At 33.1% G+C, this 13837-nt stretch overlaps 1 protein-coding gene across 1 annotated transcript; it reads left to right on the top strand.

Moving 5' to 3' along the window:
- The first annotated feature begins 3025 nt into the window (after window positions 1-3025).
- Window positions 3026-12190, top strand: LOC146943594 (phospho-2-dehydro-3-deoxyheptonate aldolase 2, chloroplastic-like). Its single transcript, XM_085741874.1, has 5 exons — window positions 3026-3612; window positions 4536-4813; window positions 5645-5921; window positions 6205-6450; window positions 11668-12190. Exons 1-5 carry the CDS (start codon window positions 3151-3153, stop codon window positions 11935-11937), a joined length of 1533 nt encoding a protein of 510 aa, XP_085598000.1. The 5' UTR covers window positions 3026-3150; the 3' UTR covers window positions 11938-12190.
- Window positions 12191-13837: the final 1647 nt, after the last annotated feature.

Raw genomic sequence — 13837 nt, 5'->3', positions numbered from 1 at the left:
TTAAGAAGGATAAACTCAAAGAGTATGGATCTAGCTTACAAAACCATGTTAAGAAGGATAAACTCAAAGAGTATGGATCTAGCTTACAAAACCATGTAAATGAACATATCTGACTTGAAATTTACAAAGATGGAGGAAAAGAAGCATAGATAAATATGACCACCACAATAATCAGTGTGAAATTAATCTGATTGTTGAAGATACATCAATTGCTACCACACCAATACAACTTGCAACCACCATATATCTACCATAATCACTTGAAAATTGAGAATATGTGAAGACATACAAGAAAAGTTAATGAAATGAAAAACTAAAAATCTTGAGGAGTGAGAAAGAAGAAGAAAAAACGTTAATTAATTTAAGGGTCATGTTAACTTGTGCCCTAAGGGCACATGTTAAGGAACCCAAAAATAACAATTTTGCATTGGAAAACATAGTATTTTTACTTTTAAGAAGTTGACTACACGACTTTTGATACATATATTTCTATAATAAGTTCCTTAACATATACCCTTGAGGGCACAAGTTAACATTTGCCTTAATTTAATTGAAGGGATAAAGAGAGTTGTATCCCACCCACTTTTCAAGTACTAACATTGTTTATTATTTATTATTGTTTGAGTTTCATTTTTCAATAAAGCTCTGCAACCTTGTCTAACTCTATCAATTATGTTAGCTAGCGTGTAGAGTAGCTGTTATGGTCAGACTCATGAAAAATTAAATCATATATCGGACGGTTCCGGTTTATGGTGGATTGAATTTATACATCCGAACCGAACCAATTCTACCCACACATAACTGAAAAGTGCTCCCTTAACACGGTTATCTCGGTTTCGGACCGGGTCACGGGTGGTTGTCCACCCCTGTAAATTATAAGTTAAGGCATACGTTATTGCATTTGTTGCTTATATTAAATTAATAATTCATGTGCCATATCTTATATCTTAATTTATAAATATCCTTTCGAGATAAAGTTTTTTTTTATCGGCAAATATTATTAAACGTCGTCTCCGCAAGACGCAAGGTATGGACGAAACAAGATACAAATGGTGCCGCATATAGACGGTACACCATAACCACCTAAAAACACCCCTGGAGATCAACCCACCAAAACACATCACCACCTAAAACAGACTCCAAAAAAACAAGCACTGTAAACACGGTATCCACCACCGTCCATCGTCACTACTCGCCCATAAAGAACACCCTCAAAAAAACTCCCAGACCCCAACACCCAAGTTGAGCCACATTTCGAAGAGCACCTAACGGAAGGATCATGTAGCTATCACAAACCTCGCGACCTCCGATCCATCGAAAGAGCACAACAAAAAGCCCACAAACCAACTTAGGTCAAAGATTTGACTCCCGATTTCGAATCAAAAATGATCGGCCCACCAGACTATATAACGAAATTAGCAGGGCACCCCTCGCCCCCGGTACACCAGAGAAAAACCAAACCAAGTCAAAGAAATATTGTAGCTAGACCCCAACTCCCGACCTCGAAGCCAAATGAACCGGCCCACCGAAAGAGATAAAGTTTTTGTTGCATAAAGAGAGCGAATTTAGTTTTCCTATGATGTATGAACAGAGACACCAAACACGACACTGACATGTTGATCCAAAATCAATTTAAAAAATTGACATAATTGAATGTAATTACATATGTCAGGGTCAGACACCAACAAATATCAAATATCAAACATGTCTTCAATCAAAAGTGTCCGTGTTATTGAAGTTTTTTCTATAAACAAAAGAACCGTAGATGTTTTCGTTATATTTCAAATGACAAGAAGAACATCTTAAAAAAGAATGTAGCTCAAGATAGTGTGTTGTCCACCTTTGCATACAACTTAATCAAGGTAAGATTTTGCTAAGAATTGTTAGAAGAAAATTGTATAACTATTTTGTGGGCAAAAAGATAAAGAGAGAAAAAGGAAAAACATGTAAAAGAGTAAGAATACAATGACAATAGGAGAAAAAAAGTATTTAAATTTTGTCCTTAAATATTGTACTTGTTAGAACTAGAATTTGATGCCCTAGAGACTTCTTATAGCCATTAATGTTGGATTTCAAATGACTTTTGTTTTGTTTCAAAATGACATTTACAACTTAAAATATTACCTATTTTTAACGTTGTATTCGCATTATCCTCTTTCAAACATACTTATTCTTACTCACAAGTTACTATCTTCTGGTTGATTGATAAAATAAACGAGTCGAACTATTTACAATTAAATTTCAATTCATTTATTAAAATCTTTGAATTCGACTCATTTGATTTATGAATCAATTTCAACAAGTTAATTTTCAAACTAAGCCTCAAACTATTTTTAAGCTGGTTAGGTTTATTTCCTAAAAGAAAATTTGGTTAGGTTTACTATTAGTTGTCCAAAATATATACACAAACTTAAATCCTATGTAATCATCAATTGCACGCATTCATGAAATCATCTTATTTGTAATCGTCTGATTGAGATCAAACATATTGCTCCCTCCGTTACTTTTTAAGTGTCGTTTGAGTTTGAATTTAACGTTCTTATTTTACCGTCGTTTTGGTATTTTGAGGGTACAATTTATCAATTATACCCTTTGTCAATTACTCTTATTTTTTTAATAAAACTAATTAATATATATTTAGAAAACTATCAATTATACCCTTTGTCAATTACTCTTATTTTTTTAATAAAACTAATTAATATATATTTAGAAAACTAAAGTTTATTTTTTTAAAACAAAGTTTGTTTCTTATTATCTTAAAATTGAAACATGTTTATTATGATAGATATGATGTAAAAAAAATAGAAATTTGTAAAAAGAAAAAAAAAATAGTAACTAACAATTATTTGTTACGAAAGAAAGATAGTAACAACTTAAAATTGTCGAACCGAGGGGAAAAAATAAGCAAAAATCTTGTAACTACTTGAATGTACAATCAACGACAGTTGGAGATCCAGGTTAGGTACACATTCTCCTCACGTGGAGGGGATAGGGATTATAAAGAGACAAGGATTGAGGTTAAAGTATAACTGAATTAATAAAAAACTAAACCACCACCACCACCACCACCTGTTACGTAAAAATATCATCATCCTATTCAAAACATAAACGTAGAAGTGGATTCAATAGAACAGAGACCAAAACGAAAACATGTCTGTAACATCTGCATCCCTAATCGGGTTTACACCCTCCCTATCAATACCACACCCCCCTCGTCACCACCAACGCAGATCGATAACCGTCGCAAATTCTTCTTCTTCCGACGCTAAAAATTCAATAGCCACAACTTCACCATTATCAACCACCCCATGGAACATAGATAGTTGGAGAACAAAGAAGGCATTGCAACTTCCAGAATACCCAGATCAGGAACAATTAGATGAAGTTCTTCAAACCCTTTCTACTTTCCCACCAATTGTGTTTGCTGGTGAAGCTAGAAATCTTGAGGATAAACTCGCTCAAGCTTCCATGGGGAACGCTTTTCTTCTTATGGGTGGTGATTGTGCTGAGAGCTTTAAGGAGTTTAGTGCGAATAATATTCGTGATACTTTTCGTGTTATTCTTCAAATGGGTGTTGTTCTTATGTTTGGTGCTCAAATGCCTGTTATCAAGGTTTCTTCTTTATCCTCTTTAATTATCTCTTTCGTTGATGATGAAATTATGATAGAGATTGTTTTGATGTTTATTGTATTGGGAATTATTATTATTTTTTGAATTGGAATTTGAGGTTAGATTCTTGCTATTAGCTATAGCCTATAATTATTTGTATTTGGAACCTTAATTGGATAGTTTTATGTTTTACCCTTTGTTGGTTTAGAATTGATTTTTGTTAAGGGCCGGTTTGGATTAGGCTTATTTTGAGCTTATAAGTTTTGTAAATGTATTTCATGAAAAAACGGTTAATAAAGATACCTAAAAACTTATTTATTTGCATAAGCTCAAAATAAGCCTAATCCAAACGGGACCTAAGTGCATATTTGGATTCACGGTGTGGTTAGTAGAATCACGGTGAGTCACTACGATTTTGGCAAAAGCTACATAGAGGTTCAACAAAATTGACACTGTTATTTTGTCAAACTCACCGCCCATCCAAACGTATACCAAGTTTCGACAACTTTTGCAACATTTTTAAATGGTTAACACATTTCGAATAGATGTTTAATTATGTTTAGTAGATAATGGATTTATCAGGTGTTGAAATGTATTACTCACCAACATAACTTCACTAACCCCAAATTTAACACGGTTAATCATAATTTTCAGATTCATGGTTGACATGAAAATTATGTTTAATCACGTTCAAATTTGTGATTAATGAAGTTACGTGGATAGTTAGCGAGTTTTGACACCCGTAATATCCACTAATCATCAATTGAATGTAATTAACTACCTATTTGAATTGTGTAATTGTTGTCAGAAAAGTTGTCAAATTTTAGCTATTCAAATGACATTGTTGTTTAGAATTTTATGGACGGTCAATGAGAATGACATACTTATACTGATGTGTTGGATTGGATATATGCTGAATGAATTAGGTGGGTAGAATGGCGGGTCAGTTTGCAAAGCCGAGATCAGATTCATTTGAGGAGAAAAATGGAGTCAAGCTGCCGAGTTACAGGGGTGACAATGTGAATGGGGATGCATTTGATGCAGCATCTAGAATTCCAGATCCACAGAGAATGGTAAGAGCCTACTGCCAGTCTGTGGCTACTCTCAACCTCTTGCGGGCGTTTGCTACTGGAGGTTATGCTGCCATGCAAAGAGTCAACCAGTGGAATCTTGATTTCATGGAGCAGAGTGAACAGGGAGACAGGTACCATTTCTAAACTTGATTTTGTGATTTTGAATCATTATTGTTTTTTCGTTCTTATTATTGTATATTTAAAACGGTTTGGAGGGTCATTGATATATTAGAAAATTGAACTGACTATTTCCATGTTTGCTCAAAACGATTGTGGAAGACAAAGGGTGTACCAAAAAAGGGAATGGAATTTGAGAATATTTTTATTTGCTTTCAAATTTCTATGGACCTTAGGAAGAAAGTAGTAGGGTGAAAATCAGAAAATGTGTAGAAAGGACGAGGAATGAATAAAGTCGAAGACTTGGCCTAGTATGAATTAGCTTCTAGTTTACCAGAGCTTTTCAACTAAGTATTTATCAGAGATTGTAGTCATATTTAGAGTAACTGATATTATTATTAAGAAGAATAGCAGTCAGTTAGTCACCTTTTCCATAAGTACTCATTGAAAAGTTTATCCAAATTAACACTTCATTATGTTTAGTTAGTTGCATTGTATAGACTGAATGTGAAATATTCTCCTTGGCTCTGTGGCATATGTCTTATCACTCATGCTGTTTGGAAGTAACTTTACTGGGAAAAAATTGGAATGGGATTTTATGTATAATATTGTATTTTACTTTATTTTTCCTTCAATACCATGTTAAACTTCAATTATTCCAATTTTCTTGTAGTGATCCTATGCAAGTAAAAAGTTAAATACTGATATGCTTTAGCAATTTCTTTTGTGCCTTCTGCAAGTAATATGCTTAATCTTGAAATTGTCTTAGTAATTTGAAGCTTTTTTTTATAAGTAATTTCTCAACTTCTATCACATCAGTTTTTCTTTTTGATGTGGACCAATAGGTACCGTGAATTGGCACATCGAGTGGACGAGGCCCTTGGCTTTATGAGTGTTGCTGGAATTACATCTGACCATCCAATCATGACTACAACAGACTTTTGGACCTCCCATGAGTGTTTGCTTCTCCCTTACGAACAAGCACTTACTAGGGAAGATTCTACTTCTGGGCTTCATTATGATTGCTCAGCTCACATGCTATGGGTTGGGGAACGTACCCGCCAACTTGATGGTGCTCATGTTGAATTCTTGAGAGGAGTTGCTAATCCCCTAGGCATCAAGGTGCATATACAGTGCTGCTTGCCTATGTTTGTCTAAGCTGCTATTTTGCTTTAATCATCAAATTACATATCATATGTTTTATTTATGATTTTGTTTCACATTGCTTGTGCTGTGAATTTATCAAAATTACTTCACATAGGCTTGACTCAGCTAAGCAATTATAATTATCTATTAGCGTAGTTTTCAAACACCTAAAAAACCTTCCTGTTTAGGTCTTGTTGGTGATATATAATGCTTTTCTAACAAAGAATTTGCTGCTACTAAATGGCTACTTGATTTTCAGGTTAGTGATAAGATGGATCCAAATGAACTGGTTAAGCTGATAGATATTCTGAACCCCAATAACAAGCCTGGAAGAATTACAGTAATTGTAAGGATGGGAGCTGAGAATATGCGAGTGAAGCTTCCACATCTTATCAGGGCAGTTCGCAATGCTGGTCAAATTGTCGCTTGGGTTAGTGATCCCATGCACGGGAACACCATCAAAGCTCCATCGGGACTTAAAACCCGATCTTTTGATTCAATAAGGGTAATTCTCACTTGTGCTTGATTCTTCTTCTTCTTCCTCTGTGTGTCTTTTATGTTCAATATTTATGCTATGCAGAAATGGAATAAAATATGGTCTATACTAGGTCATTACTTTTATATTCCAGAGAAGAGCTTTAGTTCATGCTGCTATTACTTTTTGGGTTAATAGGCTTTTACCCCCCTGCCATTTGGGGGACTTTTGGTATACCCCCCTGTCCAAAAAAAACTTGGAGATTCCCCCCTGCAAAATGAAGATTCCTTGGTTCACCCCCCTAAAGCCAACTGTCAACATCTGACTGTGTAAATTAGCTTACGTGGCATGCTGATTGTACACTAATTAACTGACACGTCACATTTTTTTTATTTTTTATTTTTAAAATTATGTTAAAAAGTGAAATACCTAAAATACCCCTAATGATAAATTAAAAATCTCATTTCTTTTTCTTTCTCTTCTTCTCAGCGTGAATCATCTTCTCTCTTCTTCCTTTTTTTTCTTCCTTCTCTTCTCTCCCAACTTCTCTTCTCTGTTTCTGTTCTTCCTTCTCTTCTTCCTTCTCTTCTCTCCCACCTTCTCTTCTCTGTTTCTGTTCTTCCTTCTCTTCTTTCTTCTCTTCTCTCCCACCTTATCTTCTCCTCTCTCCCCTTTTTGCTTCAAGCACAAAATCAAAATCAAAACCAAGTTCATAAGATTTATTTTGTTTTCTGGGTTTGATTTTTGAAAGTAAAATCAAAATCAAAAGCAAAATCAATACTAAAATCGAAATCGAAATCAACCAGGATGTGGGTTTGATTTTTGATTTGTTTTCTGGGTTTGATTCAAGCTGATTGGAACAGAATACGAACAGGAGAAGTGTTGGATTCAAGCTGATTTGTTTTCTGGGTTTGATAAGGGATCGAAATTCAGCTGCGTGGTTGCTGCTGTTGTCATTCCAACAACAACAGTTCAATTTTCAAACTCTCTAACAACAACTTATGATTCCTTCATCTTCTCCATCGATTTGATTTCTGTGTTGTTGTTGATTGGCCGAAAATGGGTTGTTTGTGTGTTATTGTTGATTGGATCCGAAAGTGTTGCTTGCTATGTTGTTGTTGTTGATTGGATCCAGTTGTTTGCTATGTTTGTGTGTTGATTAAACGGGATTAAAGGGAAAGAAGAGAAGAGATGGAGGGACGAGAGAAGAGAAGAGATGGAGGGACGAGAGAAGAAGAGATGGAGAGAGAAAGGAGTTGACGAATTTTTTTTAAAAAAATTCTTGTTTTTTTAAGTTTTTTTTAATTGTTTTTCGAAAAAAATTAATTGTAAATAAAAAATATAAATAAAAGACAAATAAGTGAGATGTTTTTTTAATGTTTTAAATTATTTTAATGTTTTAATTCATTTTTAAATTAATTTATTTTTATTTTTAAATGGAATAAATAAAAATAAAAAAAATTAGAAAAACATTTAGATTTTTTCTCGACATTTATTAAATTAGAAAAAAAATTCGGATTTTTTTTTTAAATTAAGAAGATATTTAAAAGTTCTGGAAATTAAAAAAAATAAATCTAACTTCCTCTTAGAAAATAGAAAAAATCGAAATTAAAAAAAATTCAGATTTTTTTCAAAATAAAAATAATTTTTGGGTTTATAAAAAGGATTTTTTGTTTTTTAAATTTTTTCTTTTTTCTCATTTTTTTAAATTATGCCACATGGAAATAAAAAAAATCAAAAAATAAATAAAATACCATGTCAGCACGCCACGTCATCAAATTTGTCCAGTCAGATGCTGACTGTTGGCTTTGGGGGGTAAACCAAGGAATCTTTATTTTACAGGGGGGAATCTTCAAGTTTTTTTTCCATAGGGGGGTAAACCAAAAGTCACCCAAATGGCAGGGGGGTAAAGCCCTATTAACCCTTACTTTTTATAGAGCATGCAATTTAGCTCTTAAATCTATTACAATATAAGGAAATGCCACTACTTTTTCTAGATCATGCAATTCAGCTCTTAAATCTATTACTCCCTCCGTTTCAAAATGAGTGTCGTTTTAGGTGTTTACACACATATTAAGAAATGCAATGATTAAAAGAAAGAGAATGGTTATTTTACCAAATTATCCTTATTAACTATTGGTTAGTTTTAAAAGTAATACTTTGGAAGTAGTGTGCAGAGTATTAATTGGAGGGTACAATTGGAAAGAAAAAGTTATTATTGCATTGGAAACTGAAAGTGACATTCATTTTGAAACAATTTTTTTTGGCTAAAGCGACACTCATTTTGAAACGGAGGGAGTATAATATAAGGAAACAATAGTTTTTTTGCATAGGTGGGTGTTTTGGTGATATTTGTGTCTTCTCATACTCTCACTTAATACATATTCGGCAGAACACGTATTATTGCAATATCTCTGCTGCTTTCAAATATGAATTTCGAAAGAGATTTTCCCAATCCTAAACTTCCGTCAAACTAAGCATAAAGTGTTCACTTACATTGAAAATAGTAGGAACCATATCTTTTCTAGAATGAACTAGGGAAGAATCCGGACTTCACAAGTATGTTCCTCTCCAATGCCCAAAGGCCAATACACTCAAATGACTTGATTCACAGTCACTCTCAATCTGTCCTCTTATTCATAGATAACATGCATTATTTCTCCAACCCACCAACTAATTAACTAAATGTAAAGGGGCTACCTATTATGGTGTAATCTGATCCATGTAGTCGACCCCACTTAATGGGATAAAGCTTGGTTGTTGTTGTAAAGGGGCTACCTGCCAATCAATACTTTCCTCTTGAAGTTTTACCTTGTTCTCAAGGTAAAGGATGAATAAACCATACTGTTCCATTAAGATCCTACAGCATGAAGCTCTATAGGGGTGGGCAAAAAGAACCATGAACCGAACCGAACCGCGTGAACCGAACCGAACCATTATAATGGTTCACGAACCGAACCGTTAATTTATTAACAGTTCTTGAACCATAACCGAACCATCTTGAACCGAACCGAACCGTTTGAACCGAACCAAACCACTTGAACTGTTTTTTTTTTTTTTTTTAAGGAAACCACTTGAACTCTTTGTTGGATCTTTCCAAAAAAACAACTTATTTAAAACACCTTATTTTAAAAACAACTTATTTTATGAAAACAACTTATTTTAAAAAAAAACAGCTTATTCAAAACAGCTTATTTGAAAAACAACTTTATTTTAAAAAATAGCTTATTCAAAACAGCTTATTTTGAAAAACAACTTATTTTAAAAAACAGTTTATTCAAAACAGCTTATTTTATGCTAAACAAATTATTTTTAAAAAAAAACAGCTTATTCAAAACAGCTTATTTTCAAAAAACAACTTATTCAAAACATGTTTTGAATAAAATTATTGTTAGCAAGCACATGTAAGGTCAGCTGAATAGAAGATGGAATACTGCAAGAATTTGGAAGGGGGGAAGGAGGGAAAAGAGAGAACTCAACACTAATAGTGATCCTTAGGTAATGAATAATGATCCAACTAGTTCACAATGCTAACTACTAATTAATAATAAAAACCTCATTCAAAATCCCAAACAGTTAAAGAACCAAATAGTTAAAGATAACGACTAGCCTAATCATCATAGCAATTGCTAAATCCATACAAATTTTTCATTTTTATCAAAATACTAAATAAATCAGTACACCTAAATGAAACAGCTTATAAATAACAGTCGAGGCCGTGTTAAAAGAGGCAAAATAATTACCTGCTCAATATCTTTGTACGTAACATTCTTGACGGATTTCCTTGCCATATCGCTTGCAACTGATGACATGAAAAACTTGAAATCAATCATAAAGAATACTGTTGATTGAAAAGAACAGTGTAAAACACAGCTAACAGCTAACGGTATACATATATAAAATAAGCTATTTTTTAAAAACAGTTCAAGTGGTTTTGAATAAGCTGTTTATCAAATAAGCTGTTTTGAATAAGCTATTTTTTTTTTTAAAATAAGGTATTTTCATAAAATAAGCTGTTTTGAATAAGCTATTTTTTAAAATAAGGTGTTTTGCATAAAATAAGCGGTTTTGAATAAGCTATTTTTAAAAAGAGATCGTAATAAATTGTTTTTCATAAAATAAGTTTTTTTGAATAAGCTGTTTTTTAAAATAAACTGTTTTGCATAAGATAAGTTGTTTTTGAAGAAATAAACTATTCTAACTTTTAATTTTAATTTGTTATTTTTTATAATAAAAGTGGTTTTATTCATTGGATAAAAAATATTTGTTTTGGTTCGGTTCGGTATGGTTAATAGGTAAGCAAATGGTTAACCAAACCATAACTTTGGTTCAGTTCGGTTAGCTCCAAACTTGAAACGGTTCAGTTCGGTTTTCCCGAACCATTTCAAATTTCTGGTTCGGTTCGGTTTGGTTTTTTGGGTTAACCGAACCATGCCCACCCCTAAAGCTCTATATAGTTCCCGATTTACCCAGACCCTCTTCTACATAGCTGATAATAGGAAAGTCTAGTTCTAGTGATGGCAGAAGTCTGTGTGGATTGCTCTCTTGTGGCCCGCCTATTTTGCACTTGTCCGACAGTGTGTTGATGACATAAAAAAGTCTCAATCGGCGCGCCATCGGATGCTGAATGACCTGAAATAATTTTTTTTCCTTTTTCTTTTAGCATCTCGATCCATCATTACTGAGTTGAACTCATCCCAGTAAATCCAGACAGTAACTAATTTACTTCCCCAACCTATTTCCATCTGTCTTTGTTTTTTCTTTGTCTAAGGTCATCCATCTTTCCCTTCATTTTGATCTCCTTTTCGTTCCTGTCAAATTTTGATTCTGTCTCCATAAGGCGCTCCATCTGTCAAGTTTGCTCTTCACAACTCCCTAAATGCAGCCACCAACTAACTAATTAACTAACCGTAAAGGGGCTACCTATCACAAAGTTTACTAAATCTGATTTTGTTGGCTTAATGAATGATAAAGCGAGTGATTGACTTTGTTGATCACCTCTGTCTTGTCTGTCCTACATACTATAGAGATAATCGTTATTTTTGTGACAAATGATGAAGTGTCTGTTCCAAAATGTATAGGAACTAAAGTCATTAGAATTATTTTGGCTATTGTTTGCCCTTCTTTATGATGTTTATGCTTCTTATTGTCGTACCCAAGTTCTGTCTCTCTTTTGAGGTTGTTTTTTATTGCTAATGATAATATATATAAATAAATGAATTTCATTGATGTTTTTGTTGTTGATAGGCTGAACTGAGGGCATTCTTTGATGTCCACGAGCAAGAAGGAAGCTACCCTGGAGGGGTTCATTTGGAAATGACTGGTCAGAACGTGACAGAATGTGTTGGAGGGTCACGGACTATTACTTTTGATGACTTGAGTTCACGCTACCACACTCATTGTGATCCAAGACTCAATGCTTCTCAATCACTTGAGCTTGCGTTTGCTATCGCAGAAAGACTGCGCAAGAGAAGGCTAAACTCAACTCAATCGCTGTCTTCCGCAGTCAAAATTTAGAGAAAAAGGATTCTTACTTTTCCCATGGGTCAGAAACGTTAGTGTAAGATGTATATTTAAGTATGCAATGGACACACTTAAATTGTGCTACTTGAGTGCAACTCTGTAGGTGTGAGTTTGGTTGTTCTTGCAAATTTTGTACTTAAGTTGAGAGGTATTGTGTCTGTTTGTGTTTGAGTAATATGTAATGAATAAAAATTCTTAAATTAATCGATATCAAAATGCATCTAAGTGAAATTTATTACATGAAAAATACTCAAGGAGCTTCAATCACTAATGAATAAAAGTTCTTATATAAATAGGTTATCACAAGTTTGAAAATAACAAAATTTGCCCACTGGTATAAGGTATAATACAAATATGCAATGGACACACTTAAATTGTGCTACTTGAGTGCAACTCTGTAGGTGTGAGTTTGGTTGTTCTTGCAAGTTTTGTACTTAAGTTGAGAGGTATTGTGTCTGTTTGTGTTTGAGTTATGTAATGAATAAAAATTCTTAAATTAATCGATATCAAAATGCATCTAAGTGAAATTTATTACATGAAAAATACTCAAGGAGCTTCAATCACTAATGAATAAAAGTTCTTATACAAATAAGGTATAATACAAATAAAAATTCTTAAATTAATCGATATCAAAATGCATCTAAGTGAAATTTATTACATGAAAAATACTCAAGGAGCTTCAATCACTAATGAATAAAAGTTCTTATACAAATAAGGTATAATACAAATTGAAAATAACAAAATTTGCCCACTGGTATAATACAAATAAGGTATATGGTATAATACAAATAATTATAATACAAATAAGGTATGGTATAATACAAATAATATGTGAGATTTCAATTTCACGGTGCCCCAAAATCTGTTTACTTTTAATACAAAATACAACCATTAACTTGTTTTATGGTATGGTATAATACAAATAATAATACAAATTATGTGAGATTTCAATTTCACGGTGCCCCAAAATCTGTTTACTTTTAATACAAAATACAACCATTAACTTGTTTTATGGTATGGTATAATACAAATAATAATACAAATAATATGTGAGATTTCAATTTCACGGTGCCCCAAAACGGTGCCCCAAAATCTGTTTACTTTTAATACAACCATTAACTTGTTTTAATTAACTTGTTTTATTATTTGCACTTGTTTTTTTATATAGCTTCACTTTTTTGTGATTTTTATCCATGTGGGACTTTTGAGTAACTTTAGAGACAAGGTAGAACAACTCGTTGCATATTAAGAAGAAAAACAGCAGTGAAATTAGAAAAACAAACACACCATTGTGAAACCATTTTTAAGAGTTAGCTCAAAACTGAAGAACAAAGAAGAAGAAGAAGGAAGAAGGATCGACGGTTCTGCTGAGTGACCAAGGAGACAGCCAGACAGGTACCATTTCATGAAATCACTTAGTATATGTTCATTCTTATTCTTAGCTATATTGATAGGCTTATTCTTATACTAGTCGACATGCTTTAGTATTCTTTAAATGTCCACGAGCAAGAAGGAGGAAACCCTGGAGGGTTCATTTGGAAATGACAGAACGTGACAAATTTTTTGCAAGGCTTAATTGCTTTTCGATCACTTGAGCTTGCATTTGCTATTGCAAAAAGACTGTGCAAGAGAAGGCTTAACTCAATTCAATCTATGTCTTCTTCATTCAGAATTTAGAGATAAGGGTTCATACTTTGCCTTTGGATCACAAATATTAATGTAAGATATATATTTTATGCAATGGGCACAAATCAAATCTGGTAGTACAACTTAAATTGTGTTATTTGAGTGTAACTTTGTAGGTGTGTGTGAGTTTGGTTGTTCTTGCAAGTTTTGTACTAAGTTTTTTTTTTTTTAAAAAACATTGTACCTAAGTTTTTTAACTACATTGATA

Source organism: Medicago sativa, chromosome 2 (assembly GCF_051527215.1).
Source record: "Medicago sativa cultivar Bolivia chromosome 2, Bolivia_mono, whole genome shotgun sequence".
NCBI classification, from domain to species: Eukaryota; Viridiplantae; Streptophyta; class Magnoliopsida; order Fabales; family Fabaceae; genus Medicago; species Medicago sativa.
Note: the sequence above shows the minus strand (reverse complement) of the source record. Positions and strands in the feature narration are given on the sequence as shown.